This window comes from Lycium ferocissimum, chromosome 9, assembly GCF_029784015.1.
Source record: "Lycium ferocissimum isolate CSIRO_LF1 chromosome 9, AGI_CSIRO_Lferr_CH_V1, whole genome shotgun sequence".
Taxonomy (NCBI): Eukaryota; Viridiplantae; Streptophyta; class Magnoliopsida; order Solanales; family Solanaceae; genus Lycium; species Lycium ferocissimum.
In genome coordinates, this window is record NC_081350.1 from 40,051,933 (window position 1) to 40,066,814 (window position 14,882).

Consider the following 14,882-nt stretch of genomic DNA (forward strand, 5'->3'; position numbering starts at 1 on the left):
ACTATTGCAGTTGATACATGAACCCGTACTAACACAAAATAATAATGAAAACAGAATCAAGAATTTAATTCAAATTTTCAAATCCACATATACAACGGAATATTGAGACATGTACTCAATTTGTAGTCCATAAATCGAACTAAATGCAAATTTAGGCAACCAAATTGATTTCTTTTTTCCCCCCCACCTACAAATGAGATCGATATTAAGAATTACTATTCTTATTTCAGGGTAGCTATTGAATTGGAAATTTTGGTGCATTAATTAATTTCCATTTGTTACTTAATCATATATATACTAAGTACTAATCAGTCTTTGGGAAACTTGAGACAGGCATTAATCCATGTTTCAAGGCAGCCTCCCAGACTAAGTCAATTCTGTGTACATCAATAGCCCCAACTTCATGGTGTGTCCAGCCTTCCAATGAATGTACCACTCCTCCAGCATGGCATGCATGTACTACTCCTCTTTCCATTGTATACTATTTGTGCAAAATAAATACACTTTAGTTTATAATAAGAATAAACTAATACAGAGGAACTTTGAGAAAATTAAAGTAATAAAATATGTGTACCTCACAAGATCCAAGTCCTTGAACATCAGAAGGCAATCTCATGGCAGCAAGATCACCATATGTACAGTCACTTCTAAAGGGTAAAACAGGAGGTACCACAAACTGGTGGAAATGTGCTCCTGCTGGAGCAAATTTCTGCTCTCTTGGTGTTATCCATTTTCCAACTATCCATGTCTATAAATTCAAATATAAGCAATTAATTAGTTACTCCAATCATATATATATATATATACATATATATATATATATATATATATATATATATATATATATATATACATATAACAACAGCAACAACAACAAAAATATTGATAAAATTACTTCACCGTCCCAATTTGTGTGATCGGACTCAGAGTTCAACAAAGAACCTGGAGTCCTACGCTACGTCATTATCATCATTATCATAAAAAGAAAACATATCTAGGTAAGTGATAACTTTTTTTTATTGTAGAAAGCGAACAGTTCGTTTGATCTTGTTCGAGTTTAAAAAAGCCTTCTTTGCAATTTCAATAAATTAATTAATAAGACGATTACCTTGCAGTTTTTAGCTGCCTGATACTTTGTCACCTGGATAAGGTACTTTTGGCATTCAGCTGGAGCTTCCTTTTGGATCTTTTGAAATCTTTCAGTTGATGAAGTTAGCATCTGAATGTTTGAATAGCATATATAATCCATGATTATTTGAACATATTAGTAATTGGTCAAAATTCTAGATTTTAGACTAAACTGATTAATCTTTATGCAGAAATATGGTAGGTACTTACAAGGACACGAACTTGTCTAGTGCAAAGGTAAAGAGCAATAGCTCTTCCAAGTTTAGAGGTGGCTCCAGTTAAGAAAACCTCAGTGATATGCTTTGGAATTTCATTAAGGATAACAGCTGCTGTTAAGGTATTTCCATGTACTACTCTAACTCTAAGGTTAGGATGCTTGTTCACAAATAGTGTCCCACCTCCATTTAGTGCCTCGTTCTGCATAACCACACTCACAAATTGAGGCAAAGCAAAATCAATGCCATTACACACATATATTTAATTTAAGACCATAAGATTACAAAGTTTTTTACAATTTTTTTGAATTCCATGACTAGTCAAAAATAAGATAACATAAAATGAAAGACGGAGTAATCAGTGCATGCACTGGCCCAGAGTGGAGGGCAGAGTACCTTGTTTAATGCTGCAAGGCTGATGACTTTGACTCCCAATTTATCAGCTCTAAGAATTGCTTGCTCTATTTGTTTATTAATGCCTTGTGCTGCAAATGGCAAGAAATACTGCCGCACAAATATTCAAAACAAATGGAAAATAAATTCCACGGCACTTAATATATGAATTCAAACCTAAAAAGCATAACTTCGCTCATACGAAACATGAAGAAGCAGCTCGGCCGGTCATTAAGCTTTCGCTAGGCAAGATCCGAGGAAGCTAATAAGAGCTCGGATCTTATGTATACAGCCTTATATTTCTGCATTAAAACTCGTGACCTCTTGGTCCCATGACGACAACTTAATTTTATTGTTGCAATGAGGCTCCCTTCGTATAAAAGAAATTAAACTACTATAATTTTCAAAACTAATAAGGAAAGCTATTGATAAGGTAAATATTACCTGAAAACCAAAGCGAGGGACCACCCAAGTTTGGTGCAAGTAGCCTCTTAGGTTGTAAAAAGTGTTCAAAAAGGGCTTGGAGTAGAGCCACATGACAAGCATGGCCAGGAATGCGAGAGGTAATAAAGGAATTATGTAGAGCTTTGTACTGAATGGAGTTGAACTAAATGATCTGAAAATATACGGTACGTGCAACGCCGATGTCAAGTCTACTACATGAGCCAAGAACACAAAATCTGGCACCCTCCCATTTTTACCTGAAAAAAAGACATCCATATTTTAAAATCAAATATGCGTGAATTATGATTCAAGGTATGCTCACTTATTCTTCACGTGACTCGAACCTTCAACTTATATATTTGGGGGTAAACGTGTTTAGTCACTAAATCAAAGTCTATCCATGTAATTAAATGTACTGTGAGTCTGTCACAAAACTCATCGAGTACAAGATTTTTCAGTTCTAAATTTAGTAGTAGTCCCTAAGTATATGTACTTAAAAATTTTGTGGGGCTACGGCAACTACCATCTACCTTCTTGTTACATTTTTCGAAAGATAGATCAGCTTACATTTAATAATTCGAAAAATGATTCAACAATCAGCAATAATTACTTTCCAACAACTCTGTCCCAAAAGTATGGACCTTTGTACTTAGAGCCACTTGGCAAAACATGTATGTATATACGTCACAAAATTAATGTATGTAATAACTTTTCACTAGCGACTATATTAATATGCACGGATAACGTTAGACATCTTTTCTAAAATAGGACAATAGGAGCTTTAGAGTTGCTATAAAGAGACATGTCGGTCTAAAAGATTAAGGGCATCTAATGGCAAATCAGAAATTTCGTTAAAGATATTTAAACTTTAATTTATATATAAAAGTAATTTTTAATCTATATTTATATAGATAGAAAAATCAGATTAATTTATTTCTACATTAAGTATTATAAATTCTAAATTCTAAATTGGCCACATCTGTACCTGATTCAATACTTGCTTTTGTGTGCATATCCCATGATTTTGGGTTAAGAGTGTCGCCTAGCACATCAAATAGTGGCATAAATAGGCAATAATTTGTCCCCATCTTTGTGTGATGTAGGGTGTGGTATCTGTCAACATAGAAAAATATTTAATTTTGATTTATAAAATTTTAGCAGAAGACATCGAATAAAACCACGTTAATTTGTGATACAAACAATATAATTTATATATTATTATACACGTAAAAATAAATTTCGTGAGTACATTTACATACTGATATGAAATTAGAAAAAACACTCACTTACGTTGGAGTGTAAAGAAGGTACTTCATGAATGGAAAGGCAAGAAATAGTCGATGAGGAATAATCTCAAAATTGCAATGGCCCAAACATCTTAAGAAATCAAAGACCAATACATAGCCATAGATTGTAGCCATTGATCCATATCCCATTAGACAGGACCCTAGAATTGGAATTCCAATCACTGCACTTAATAAAATTTGCTCCAAAAATGTAGCATGACCAGCTGAATATCCAAGAAAAATAATAATCAGAATTGCAGTAGGTGTAACTAATTAACTACTATAACTTGGTGTAACTAATTAACTACTATAACTTTCAGTCACGAGAAAAATTAAATAAGGAAAATTTAGTATTTGTACATATATATAATTTTCTTTACCTGTAAAAGGTTGAGGTATAGCTGATGAATGATGAAGTGAGTGATAATGTTTGAAGAGATAGCTTCCATGGAAGCACTTATGTAAGTAGTAGTAAAGGGGTTCTGAAAATACTATATGGAGGATTGTGATCACCATGAAGCCATTTAAATCCCATATAGGAAGATTAACAAGATTTGGCAACATGTAATAGGCTAAACTAGCCATTAGAGCTTGAAGGAGTATAAAATTATCCCTGAAAATTTTACAAACAAAATAAAGATTAAGTCAAAAATTAATTTGAAAATTAAAAGAAGTATATACTACCAAGAAAATAGGAATTAGCAGTGGATAATTTAGTTGCTAAATATCATAAATCTATCACTAGTCCTATTTAATGATAATTTGTGACAGATTATAAAAAATAATGTTAGTTACAAACTATTTAACGATGAACTTAGTAGCTAATATTCTTGTTTTTTTTTTTTTTTTTATTATAACATATGATGTTCAAGATTCAAGTACGTACCAGTCCCATTCTTTGTCAATTTGCTTAAAATCAACCCCTTCTTTTATGATCCTTCGGTTTCGGGTTAAGAACAACATGTTACTGAAAGAGGACCATAATTGATAAATGAGACATCTAAGTGCACATAATATGAGAACATGTAGGCACCATGTTGCCTTGATGCTGTCTTCTTCATATCTTGAGTACATCACTTTTGCAACAAATGGTCCATACAGTAAATACTGTTCCAAGAACAAACAAAACATAAAGATTATTCACACAAACCCGCCCCAAGGAAAAATTCAGACGCTAAAGGCTGAATATATAGATATACACTAATTAAATTTGTCAAAAATTCATCCGGAAATTAAAAAACCAAAAGAGGCGGATAAAAAGGAGGGGGATAGGGAAAATAATTACTAATATTTTGAGTAGATCATTTAGCTATAATAGAAAAAAGGGTTCTAGCTTAATGTACCTTGAAACTTCCCAACTTCTCCCATGGCCAAGTTGACAAAGGAGCTTCCATAATTATGAAAAATAAGAAACTCAATTCTTTTTTCTTCTCCACAGAGCAACTAGGAGAAGATTTTGTTTATTTGAAAGCTACAATTTCCTTGTTGTTCTATGCTAGTATTGATTTTCTAGAAATGTTGCAAAACTTCTCAACTATTTTGTACCTATATTTTCGGAAGAACATGGACTAGTGTTGAATATATATAGATGATCATGAAAAGAAATGAAAAGGAAAGCTAAGGGAGAAGAATCTTACCGAATTCTAGTGGAGTACAAGTTATTAATTGACACAATTTAATTTTAGCGTACAGTTGAGCGCTCTCTCAGTCTCAATTGACACACATGTACACTCAGAAGCTGTAACATGGATCTGTCCATCTTTATTTATTTTCCAACAGATTGACTGTCGTTGACTCGCTAATATGATGCACCAATTAACTGATGTGTATATACTTGGAGGGTCGGACTGGGGCAACTGGCAAGCATGGACAACTATATTTTGGGTTGTCCTTCACACATCTTTGAGATGTGGTTCATTATAAGGGTGCCTTAAATTTTGTTCTCATCCGTTTTATTATACATGAAGGTATTTCGTTAGATATTAAGATACCGCAACTAGAGATTTTTCTGGTATCGAATGCAAGCTGATGCCTAGTGATATGTCAAGGGCAAGACTAATTGCCAAACACAATGTCACAATTAGAGGTAGTTTAGGTTGTTAAGTGCAATGCTAATGCTCGTGACATGTCAAGGGTACTAAGGCTCATGCCCAACGACGACACTAGGCTGCATGCAACAACAATGTCACAATTAGAGATTTTCTGGGCTGTCTAGTGTAAGGTCAGCAGCGCACATAGTAACATGTCAAGGACAAGATCGATGGCAAATGATACTAAGCCGTATGCAATAAGAATGTAACAATTAAAGATTTTTCGGACTATCAAGTGCAAGGAAAACTGTTACTCCCTCCATCCTAATTTATGTGGCACTTTTCGCTTTTCGAGAGTCAATTTGACTAAATTTGAAGATAAATTATATTAGATTAACTCGATATTTTAACAATTAAAATTTATGTATTTGAAAACTACATGAAAATTACTATAAATTGCAACTTTTCTCATATCAATTTATGAAAAAATACATCTTAAAATGATGGTCAAAGTTCATACACTTCAATCCTAAATCGAAAACACACATAAATCGACTACTATTTTCTAATAGATGAATTTGTATCACAATTAGAGTTGGATATAAAAGGTTTTTTCACGTCCGGTCCTGATGTCCTAAATTTAAGGGATCACGAAATGAATAAAAGAATTGAACGGAATCTAAAAGACAATTACGATATGTTTGTTCATTTTAATCGACAATTATGGTATTAATGTTTGTGGCCTAATAATCTTGATTTGGAAAGTCTAGACTCTAGATTAGGAAAGAACTATTGTTAACTATTAGTTCACCAAGTCCAGCCTAAATTTGGAAACTTCCCTCGTGAGCCTTGACCTTTCTTACCAGCACCACCTCCCAAAGGAAATGAAATCTATACTTTATAGAGTACTTTTAAGGTTAAAATCAACCTTTTAGTTTTGCAAGTGATTCATTCACAATATCCAACTTGCTCGTTATGGGTTCTCCACACCTAGAAGCATACAAGTTAAAAGTCTTACCAGCGATCCATCATTCTAGTATCCACTCGTCTGGTTTCATTTTATGTGATTCTAATTAATTGAGAAGGAAATTCAAGAGAGAGAAAAAGTTACAAGTAATTTTTAAATTTATAATTTAAATATGTCATAATACAAGCTAAATCATTTTCAAACTTAGAAATGAGTCAGTTCTTGCTGGAATAAACTCAAAAAAGTATAAGATCACATAAACAGGAACAGAATATTCCGTCAATTTCTTGGTGCATTGTGAATTTGTGGTATTTTCGTAGGCACTATTCTTATAACACATAAGCTATTAAATTTTGCGAAAGGCGATGTCGCATAATAGTTATGGAACATACAATTAAATAGCACTAGAAAACGTCAAGTAAATTAAAGCCAACGGACTCTCAGATCCAAAAATAAATAATTTTTCTTTTATTTTCTCGTTTCATGCTTTATGGGTAGAAATTAGTTGTGATACCCTTGAATATCGTTCACCATCCTTAACCTAAATTTACAACATCCAACTACTATTATGGTCACCGATAATTTGAAAGGAAAAAAAAAAATGGGGGCCGACTCTCTCAATTGAGCATGTTACAGGATGGATGGGGGTCATTACCTGTTTTTTTTTTTTTTTAAAATATGGATCAGATTTTGAAAAAAAAAAAATGTTGCCAATTAAATTCTATTTATATAAATTAGTCGGAGAACAAACTCTCGTGAAGAGTGAACATGGATATTCTTGACTTATCAAACTATTAACAACAAGAAGTCTGTCTACAAGTTTTTATGTTCATGCCTCTTGACTCGAATTAATGGCTATCTCGTGTTTCTTACCATTAATGTTCTTCACGGTCTATCGGTAAAATAATTTTTCAAATAAGATTTTTTTGTGACTAATCAAAAAAAAAAATTATATTGATTAGTCACAAAAGAAAAAAGAAAATCAAGCAATTATGCAATATTTTTTTTCTACTTCTTCTTCTTCTATATCATTTAAGATATTATGTGAATTAATTCTCATTTGCTTCCGTAGACAAAATAGATACTTTATTTAGCCTCAGAACTCATATATTTGTAGTGCTCTCTTCGTTTCAGTTTAAGTAACAATATTTCTATAATACTATTCTAGTCTTAATTTCAAAAGAATAGTGACTTTTTAAATTTGAAAATAATTTAACTTAAAATTCTCATTTTACTTTTAGTGAGAAGCTTTTATAGCTACACACATGTTATGAAATGTTTAAGACCATAAATTTTAAAAATCTTATTGTAACCACATAACTATTATGACATGTTTATAACCACAAACTTCAAAAGTCTTATTATAACTTATAATAATAATTTATAACCCACATAGAAATCCAATTTTTCTTAAAAACATAAATTGCGACGGTGGGAGTATCTGATATTGATATTAGGTATTATTCTACATACAGCTGAAACTTGAAAGGGTAGCAACTCATCTTTACACCCAAAACTTCATTTTGTAGCTAAAATTAACTTTAAATGAATACGTAAATCTGACTATCAATGACTTGTCTTCTGCTAGTACTAGTACTGCTATCACTTTTGCTGAATTAATTGTTTGGTGAAGGTTGTTTAGACCTTCTGTTAGCTTTGAATTGTGAACAACAAATACGACACAAGCGTGTAGAGAAGAAATCATGATAGTATATACCGGTAAATATTTGTGGCCACCCGTGCAATTTATTTCCAGAGAAGCCAATCCTATCGCCAATATTTTATCTAAATATATGATTGTAATTAATAGCATTGATTAATCTACTGTCCTACTACGTATTATTTCACTGCCTTCATGTATTTATGATTATTATGTTAATAAATTAGACATTAAGAAGAAGGATCACATTTTGTAACGACTAGTTAATATATAAAATATATATTCACCTAGTAGAATAATGTCTTTTATAAGAAAAGACTTTCTCCGAAATTGTTTACATCACTGCTTTCTACCAATAGTTTGCATATGTTTCCATTTTGTGAATAGAGAAGTTATAGCTTGATAGTGTTAATTGCCTAAATGCATTTAAATATGTGAAAAGAAGATGTGATTTATGTAAGTTAGATTTCAGATAATGACTTGACTTACACCAAGGAGTATTTATTCTGTTCACAACTGTTAAAGATTAAAATAATGCATTATGCATGCTAGATATTAGGTAACCAATTGATCATTGCTAATGCTATGATCAGCGACTATCTAATTCACAGATGTGAAACTAATACAGTCAAACCTCTCTATAACAAAGATGGTTGGATCCGAAATTTTTCAGCTGTTATAGAGAATAGATGTTATACACCTATAACAAAGATTGACATTTAAATAATACTTTGCTGTTATAGGCAAAAAAGATGGATAAAATCAAATTTTCATTTTTAATTGTCAAATTCTAAGCTTAATCACACTTTATATAACGGAGGAAATCGTTTAATGATGAAAATATATATATTCATATGATATTTTTTGTCATAAATAGTGTATTAAATGATCAAATATTTGGTCAAATTTTCTACTCTTATTATTGGTAATCATAGATATTCTATTTTTATAAAGATGGTTAATTATTATATTACCAAAAAAGAAGATAGTCGTTATACGGGGGTAAGATAGTCATATATAGGGGTAATTTTACAAAGAACGTATCGCTATAAAGTTGGTTGTTGTCGTTATAAGTGAAATGTCATATAGTAGAAGTAAAATATAACATAAAAAATCGGTTCAAAAAAATCTTAGCTGTCATAGAGAGGTGTTGTTATATGTGGGTGCCGTTCGAGAGAGGTCTGACCTTAATTTGTAGGATACTCCATCAAGTAACGACTTTTATAGCGTATCAGCATTAGTTCAGTGACACAGTGGGAGTTCAAGACACAAGATATGTTGTTTCAAGTGGGCAATTTGCACGATGGTCCTTATTCGGGGATGGTCTTTAATTTCCGCCCCTCAAATTATTGGTCTTTAATTTGTGCCCTTCACTTTAATACCCTGAGGTTCTGAGTTCAAATCCGGCTCAATAAAAAAAAAAAATCGCAAGGCAGAGTTTCGTAGCAAAATTATGCCTATTCAGGTAAAATTTAGGCCTTAAGGCAGAGTTTTCGCGAAAGCCTTGTCTTGCGAAATTCTTTTTGTTTTTGTTTTTGATTGACTGAGCGGGGATTCAAACTCAGAAACTCGTGGTATTTTCGGCCACTTTTTTAAACGAAGGACAAAAATTAAAGACGAACGCCTTTGAAGGCCAATCCATGCAAAAAAATGTTTCATGGTGAGGCGTTAAAATGAATTGGGCCCAGCCCAACCTAGCTTTCATGGGCTTTAGATTTCAATGCGCTAGGGATAGACTGGCCCTTGTTACTAAGGGCCCTTCAAAATATCAGCTTACCCAGCTTTAAGCGGACCAACCAGTCCAACCTTATGAGGTCACAAGCTAATTGTGATTGGGTATAATGGCCTGTTTAAAGAAAAAATGATATAATAATACTACTTACGATTCTATATTACAAAACATAAGAATACTTTTCCTTGATTACAAAACATACCAACTTAATTACAAAACATAACGGATCTGAAAAAATTAAAAGCCCATCCTTCCCTTCCCCTTCTCTAATCTGCCCAGATCTGGAAAAAAAACAACCGACCCTTCCCTTCCCCTTCTTTGTCACAATCTGCTCAGATCTGGAGAAAAAAAAATCGCTTTAAGCCAAAAAGAAGAAGTGGACTACGTGGGAATAGCTAATTTTTCCCGTCATCACCTCAGCCTTCTATTTTCTCTATATTTTATTTTTGCAAAGTCAAATAACTTTTGAGATTTTCTCCATGTATACCGCTCTAGTTGTCATCTTTCAACTTATGCTTTCTTACAATCTTATCCTAATTAAAACACCAAATTCTGCTTTTTGATGAACACTTTGTTTACAGAAAATTGGGTTTTCATTATGTTTTGGCTTACTCATTTTCATTTTGTCTGTTAGATAAGGAGAAGACCTCATGATAAGTTATAGGCTGTCGGAAGTGGATTCTCAATTTTGAATTTATAAGTTTTGAATTGTAGAAAAAGAAATTTATTAGGTACACAAGACAGTTGAGTTAATTGGCCCCCTAGAAATTCGGAAGAAACAAAAACTTCTATTCTGATTTTGGACTATTTGGAAATGTATTGATATTGTATGAAAGTAACTGTATACAATGTTGTATTGAATTTCATCCGAATTTGAAGCGAGATACCAAATTGATTTAAATTTGTATAAAATGTTGTTGTAGTTGTATCAAATTTCCAAAAACCTAACATGGACTTTATACAAAATTTATACAGTTATATACATATTTCATACCATTTTTATATAGTTTTCATATGCAAAAAATGTGAGAATTCTAAGCTTTGAGCAAGATATACATATTTCATAGAATAATTTTCATACACAAATTTGAGCGAAATTTTTAAATATTGAGCGAGATATACATATTTCATACACAAAATTTTGAGCGAAAATTTTAAGCTTTGAGCGAGATATACACATTTCATACAGTTTTCATACACAAAATTTCCATATATATTTTGTAAGAAATCTATTGGTATGTTTTGTAAACTGAAAAGTATTATCATATTTTGTAAATATACCTTTTTCTTACGTATATATAGGTTATTCTCCCCTGTTTAAAACGAGACAATTTGCAAGATTGGCTTTTGCTGGGGGTGGTCTTTAATTTTTGTCCCTTAAAATGGTAGTCTTTAACTTTTGTCCTTCGCTAAAAATCTCTTGGTTTAGGGGTCGAACCCCCGCTCAGTCAAAAATTTTAAAAAAAATTCGCAAGATAGAGTTTGGATTCGTAAGGCGGAATTTTGCCTTCAAAACTCTGCCTTAAGGCAGAATTTTGCATGGATAGAATTTGCATGAGCAGAATTTTGCCTTGCGGATTTTTTATTTTTATGAAGCTGGGCTTCGAACCCACAACCTCGGGGTATTAGGTGAAGGACAAAAATTAAAGGCCACCAGTTTGAAGGCCAAAAATTAAAACCACCCCAAATGAAGGAAAGGCTAATCCGCGCAAAAAAATGTTTAAAATGGGTTGAAGAATCTTAATCCGAACACACCCAATTAGAGGGCCTGGTTGGGTTACACTTGCGGGCCAAGTCCATTTTGGCTCCATATATGAATCGTTGAGAGTGTCTCAAAATTGAATTGTTGAACAAGTATCAACTCATAACAAAAATTTATTAAAGTTTATAAATACAGATATATTGGGAACTATAGATTGGTCCAATTCTAGCCCCGCAAAACATCCTAAAATTGAAAATTGAAATATCATAGCACAGACTCTCCTTAAGACTATAAATGTTGAAAAGAAAAATCAAGGTGAACAATAGCAAATTGTAACTGGTAGGTAGAACAATCAGTTGGGCATGTCTCTATCTGTCCCCAACACAACAAATGGCCATAACACATTAACTAACTCTTTCCGATCTTTATTTCTTGACTCTAAGCCATTTGTTCATTAGTTCAAATCAAGAACATACCAAATTCTCCACCATACCAAACGAAACGATCGTTTGTTGAACTGAAAAAGACGTAAGACTGGATGAAGCCATGATTTCATTGAGTTAAAAAGAACTCGTTTTTCTCCAGCAAATTGACATATTCTAAACAACGAACTCGTGTATTAATAGGAATTATATCCAAAGTAATCAATTGGTCCAACAAAAGTCGAAAAATACTCCTCTGTACATGAAAGAGCATGGAAACATACTAAATGGTCTACTCCATATAATATGCGACAAAAATCTGAAGAGGTAATCAAAAGGGCATCACGAAAACACTAGGAGCACTCTTAAGGGTAACGCTTATAAGAATTGTCACGCCTAGTGTTTCTGAAAGCACAGCATCCAACAGAGTAGACAACAATGAGGAAGACGAGGAATATGATATTAAGTACAGCCACCCTCTTCCAGTCACTCTTGATATTGTCTAGCAGCCCGGCTTTGCAGGATTCGCAGCTATAACACAAGACATTAGGATCGTTGCTCCACAAGTTACAGTCTGGATTGGTCAAGGATGAGGTTGAATTCTTGGTCCAATTAGTCGGGCTCACGTAGGTAAAGTTGCAGTCATTTGATGGCTTACAGCAACCAGACTGCAAGAATTAAACATGTCATGAACTGTATGTAACAGATTGGATGAAAAAAAAAAAAAAACACACACACACACACACACAACGGGGCATCCCTAATTTAAAGGAAAGGAAAGCGGGGCATGGGGAGAGCAACAACACGAACTTCGGGTGTCATTAGGTTCAATCACAAATCAACAAGGAGAAAATGCCCAATTGTTTGATGGAGACATCAAACCACAAAAAGGGGAAAACCATAACAAGGAAATAGTGATATAGTAAGAGTTATAACTCTAAAGACATAATCAGAAATTAATTATATTAAACAGAAACACTCAGATAATATGATATCAAGAATCAAGGAGCTGTAGGGACTCTAGGCATAGATGTAACGGAGTAAGTACAAATCAAGAAGTAATCAACTAAGGTTCGAATTTATAGGATGCGTTTACACCAAGCCAAATAGCCAATGAATATAAAGTTGTGTCTTTCATACACAAATATATTACTTATCCATGGTTAAGTGAAGTATGTATTTTTTTCATTTTAATTTTGGTGTAAACACCACGTGTAGGTAATGATTTACCATAATATCCTAGTGTATCAACCTTGGAAGTGAATTTCAGAAAATCAAGTTATGTAAACTTTCAACTGGTCCAAAAAAATCCAATAAAGTTCATACATGGAACCAAAAGAAGATCCATTCAACTCACACATACAAAAATAAAAAAGATCCAATAGGTCATCAAACTTTCATGACTGCCTTTAGGCTAAATAATGAAGGTATGTAAAATAAATTAATAATTAGGTAAACAATTCCCAAATTCAAAGTTGAAAGTTTTAGGAGTAGACGTGGAGGATGCTTTGCTTAGAGGTCCAACAAGACTACTTATCAATATCTATACTCAACAACCATGACCAATTAATGGAACTGAAAAAGGTGCATATCTTTACAGAAAAAGCCTCAACTTGTTTTTATATAAAGAGTCAAAATCTTAAAGCTTTCAACTAAAGTAAACCAGAAAACCTCATACAGTGCATAATTACTAAAAGGGCCTTACTAAAAAGCATGTCCTAAAAAGTCACAGGTCTTTCATAGTCAACTAATCAACATATAGGCGTTTGGCCATAGAAACAAATGAAATTTTTAAAGTTGGGTTTGGTTATAATTTTGCAAAGAATGTTTGGTTATTTAAATATACTGAAAATGCAAAAAGTGAAAAAACAGAATTTTAGGGCCTAATCTTTTATCTCGAGATAAAGTGAAAAAAGTGAATAATTCTAATGGTCAAACAGGTCCTTAAAGAATGAAGAAGCATGAACAAAGCTCCTTTACATGGCCAACCTCCAAAAATCAACAAGAATATGCAAAAAAATTACTCAGACAAAAATGATGGGATCAAATTTATACCTGAAGAGCAGAGAGATGTTTTTCGTAAAAGTCTTCAACTTTTGTGCTAGACCCATCATCAATCAAAGTTTTGCAGATCTTACTATCCTGCAAGCAACTCTGAATCCTACCCCAATGATTATTAACCCTTTTTGTTAACCAATTAGAATAATCACCAAGCCTATACTCTTTATAGCCTTTACCAGATAAGGCTTGACCAGCGCCCTTATTAGTCACCACAAAAGCAAAAATAGTGAAGCAAAAAATCAAGACAATCAACAGGAACATAACAAGAAGGTAAAACCATAGAAGCCATGAAACTCTACAACATGAACCAATTAGACCGGCTAATGAAACCAACATGACAAAAACTCCAAGTGCTATGACAGGCTTTTCAAGAAACCTCTCACACTCTGTATCTGCTTGCCTTGATAGCCATATACCTCCTCCTATGATTGGGATTGAAATCAGAAATGTGATTATGTTGAGAATTCCTACTAAATTGTTACTCACACGCATCATTTTGAAGAAATTGAAGAATTAGAAAAATGGGGTGTGATTGATTGTGGTGACGTTATGAGAAAGTTGAAGAGGTATATATGGGAGTTTAAATGGAAACAACGGTGAAGTCTTAATTTTTGGTACAAGGGTGTGTGGCGCGTGATAGTTCCGTGCGGGAATGTGAGAGTGGGGTTGAAAGGTACTTAATAGAGTTGAGAAGTGATGTGGGTCACGGTGACTTTTTGGAGTTTTTAGCGTAATCATTTGGGAGAAGACAAAAAGGGTAGATTAAAAGGATAATTATTAATTGGAAAAGAACAAGTCCAACTTTTATTTGTTTTAACTTTTTTATTTTTTATTTTTATTTT

At 33.0% G+C, this 14,882-nt stretch overlaps 2 protein-coding genes across 2 annotated transcripts; both read right to left on the minus strand.

Annotated features, from left to right (window-relative positions):
- Positions 1-42: 42 nt before the first annotated feature.
- LOC132030747 (very-long-chain aldehyde decarbonylase CER3-like) lies at positions 43-5,022 on the minus strand. The gene is made up of 11 exons (XM_059420487.1): positions 4,810-5,022; positions 4,353-4,573; positions 3,847-4,079; positions 3,471-3,690; positions 3,166-3,293; positions 2,181-2,437; positions 1,740-1,847; positions 1,339-1,545; positions 1,109-1,219; positions 575-748; positions 43-481 (listed from the first exon to the last, which is right to left on the minus strand). The coding sequence occupies exons 1-11, from the start codon at positions 4,858-4,860 to the stop codon at positions 305-307; spliced, it is 1,887 nt and encodes a 628-aa protein (XP_059276470.1). The 5' UTR covers positions 4,861-5,022; the 3' UTR covers positions 43-304.
- Positions 5,023-12,092: 7,070 nt separating this feature from the next.
- On the minus strand, positions 12,093-14,641 carry LOC132030748 (tetraspanin-8-like). Its single transcript, XM_059420488.1, has 2 exons — positions 14,035-14,641; positions 12,093-12,647 (listed from the first exon to the last, which is right to left on the minus strand). The coding sequence occupies exons 1-2, from the start codon at positions 14,533-14,535 to the stop codon at positions 12,345-12,347; spliced, it is 804 nt and encodes a 267-aa protein (XP_059276471.1). The 5' UTR covers positions 14,536-14,641; the 3' UTR covers positions 12,093-12,344.
- Between the last annotated feature and the right edge of the window lie 241 nt (positions 14,642-14,882).

What these genes read in the sequence shown, in the direction of transcription:
- LOC132030748 (XM_059420488.1), bottom strand. Translation starts at nt 14,535, where the DNA reads ATGATGCGTGTGAGTAACAATTTAGTAGGAATTCTCAACATAATCACA. An exon ending in AACATCTCTCTGCTCTTCAG is followed by an intron (nt 12,648 to 14,034) that starts GTATAAATTTGA and finishes TAATTCTTGCAG; the next exon opens with TCTGGTTGCTGTAAGCCATC.
- LOC132030747 (XM_059420487.1), bottom strand. Translation starts at nt 4,860, where the DNA reads ATGGAAGCTCCTTTGTCAACTTGGCCATGGGAGAAGTTGGGAAGTTTC. An exon ending in TATACCTCAACCTTTTACAG is followed by an intron (nt 3,691 to 3,846) that starts GTAAAGAAAATT and finishes TTGGATATTCAG; the next exon opens with CTGGTCATGCTACATTTTTG. An exon ending in TACCTTCTTTACACTCCAAC is followed by an intron (nt 3,294 to 3,470) that starts GTAAGTGAGTGT and finishes CTATGTTGACAG; the next exon opens with ATACCACACCCTACATCACA.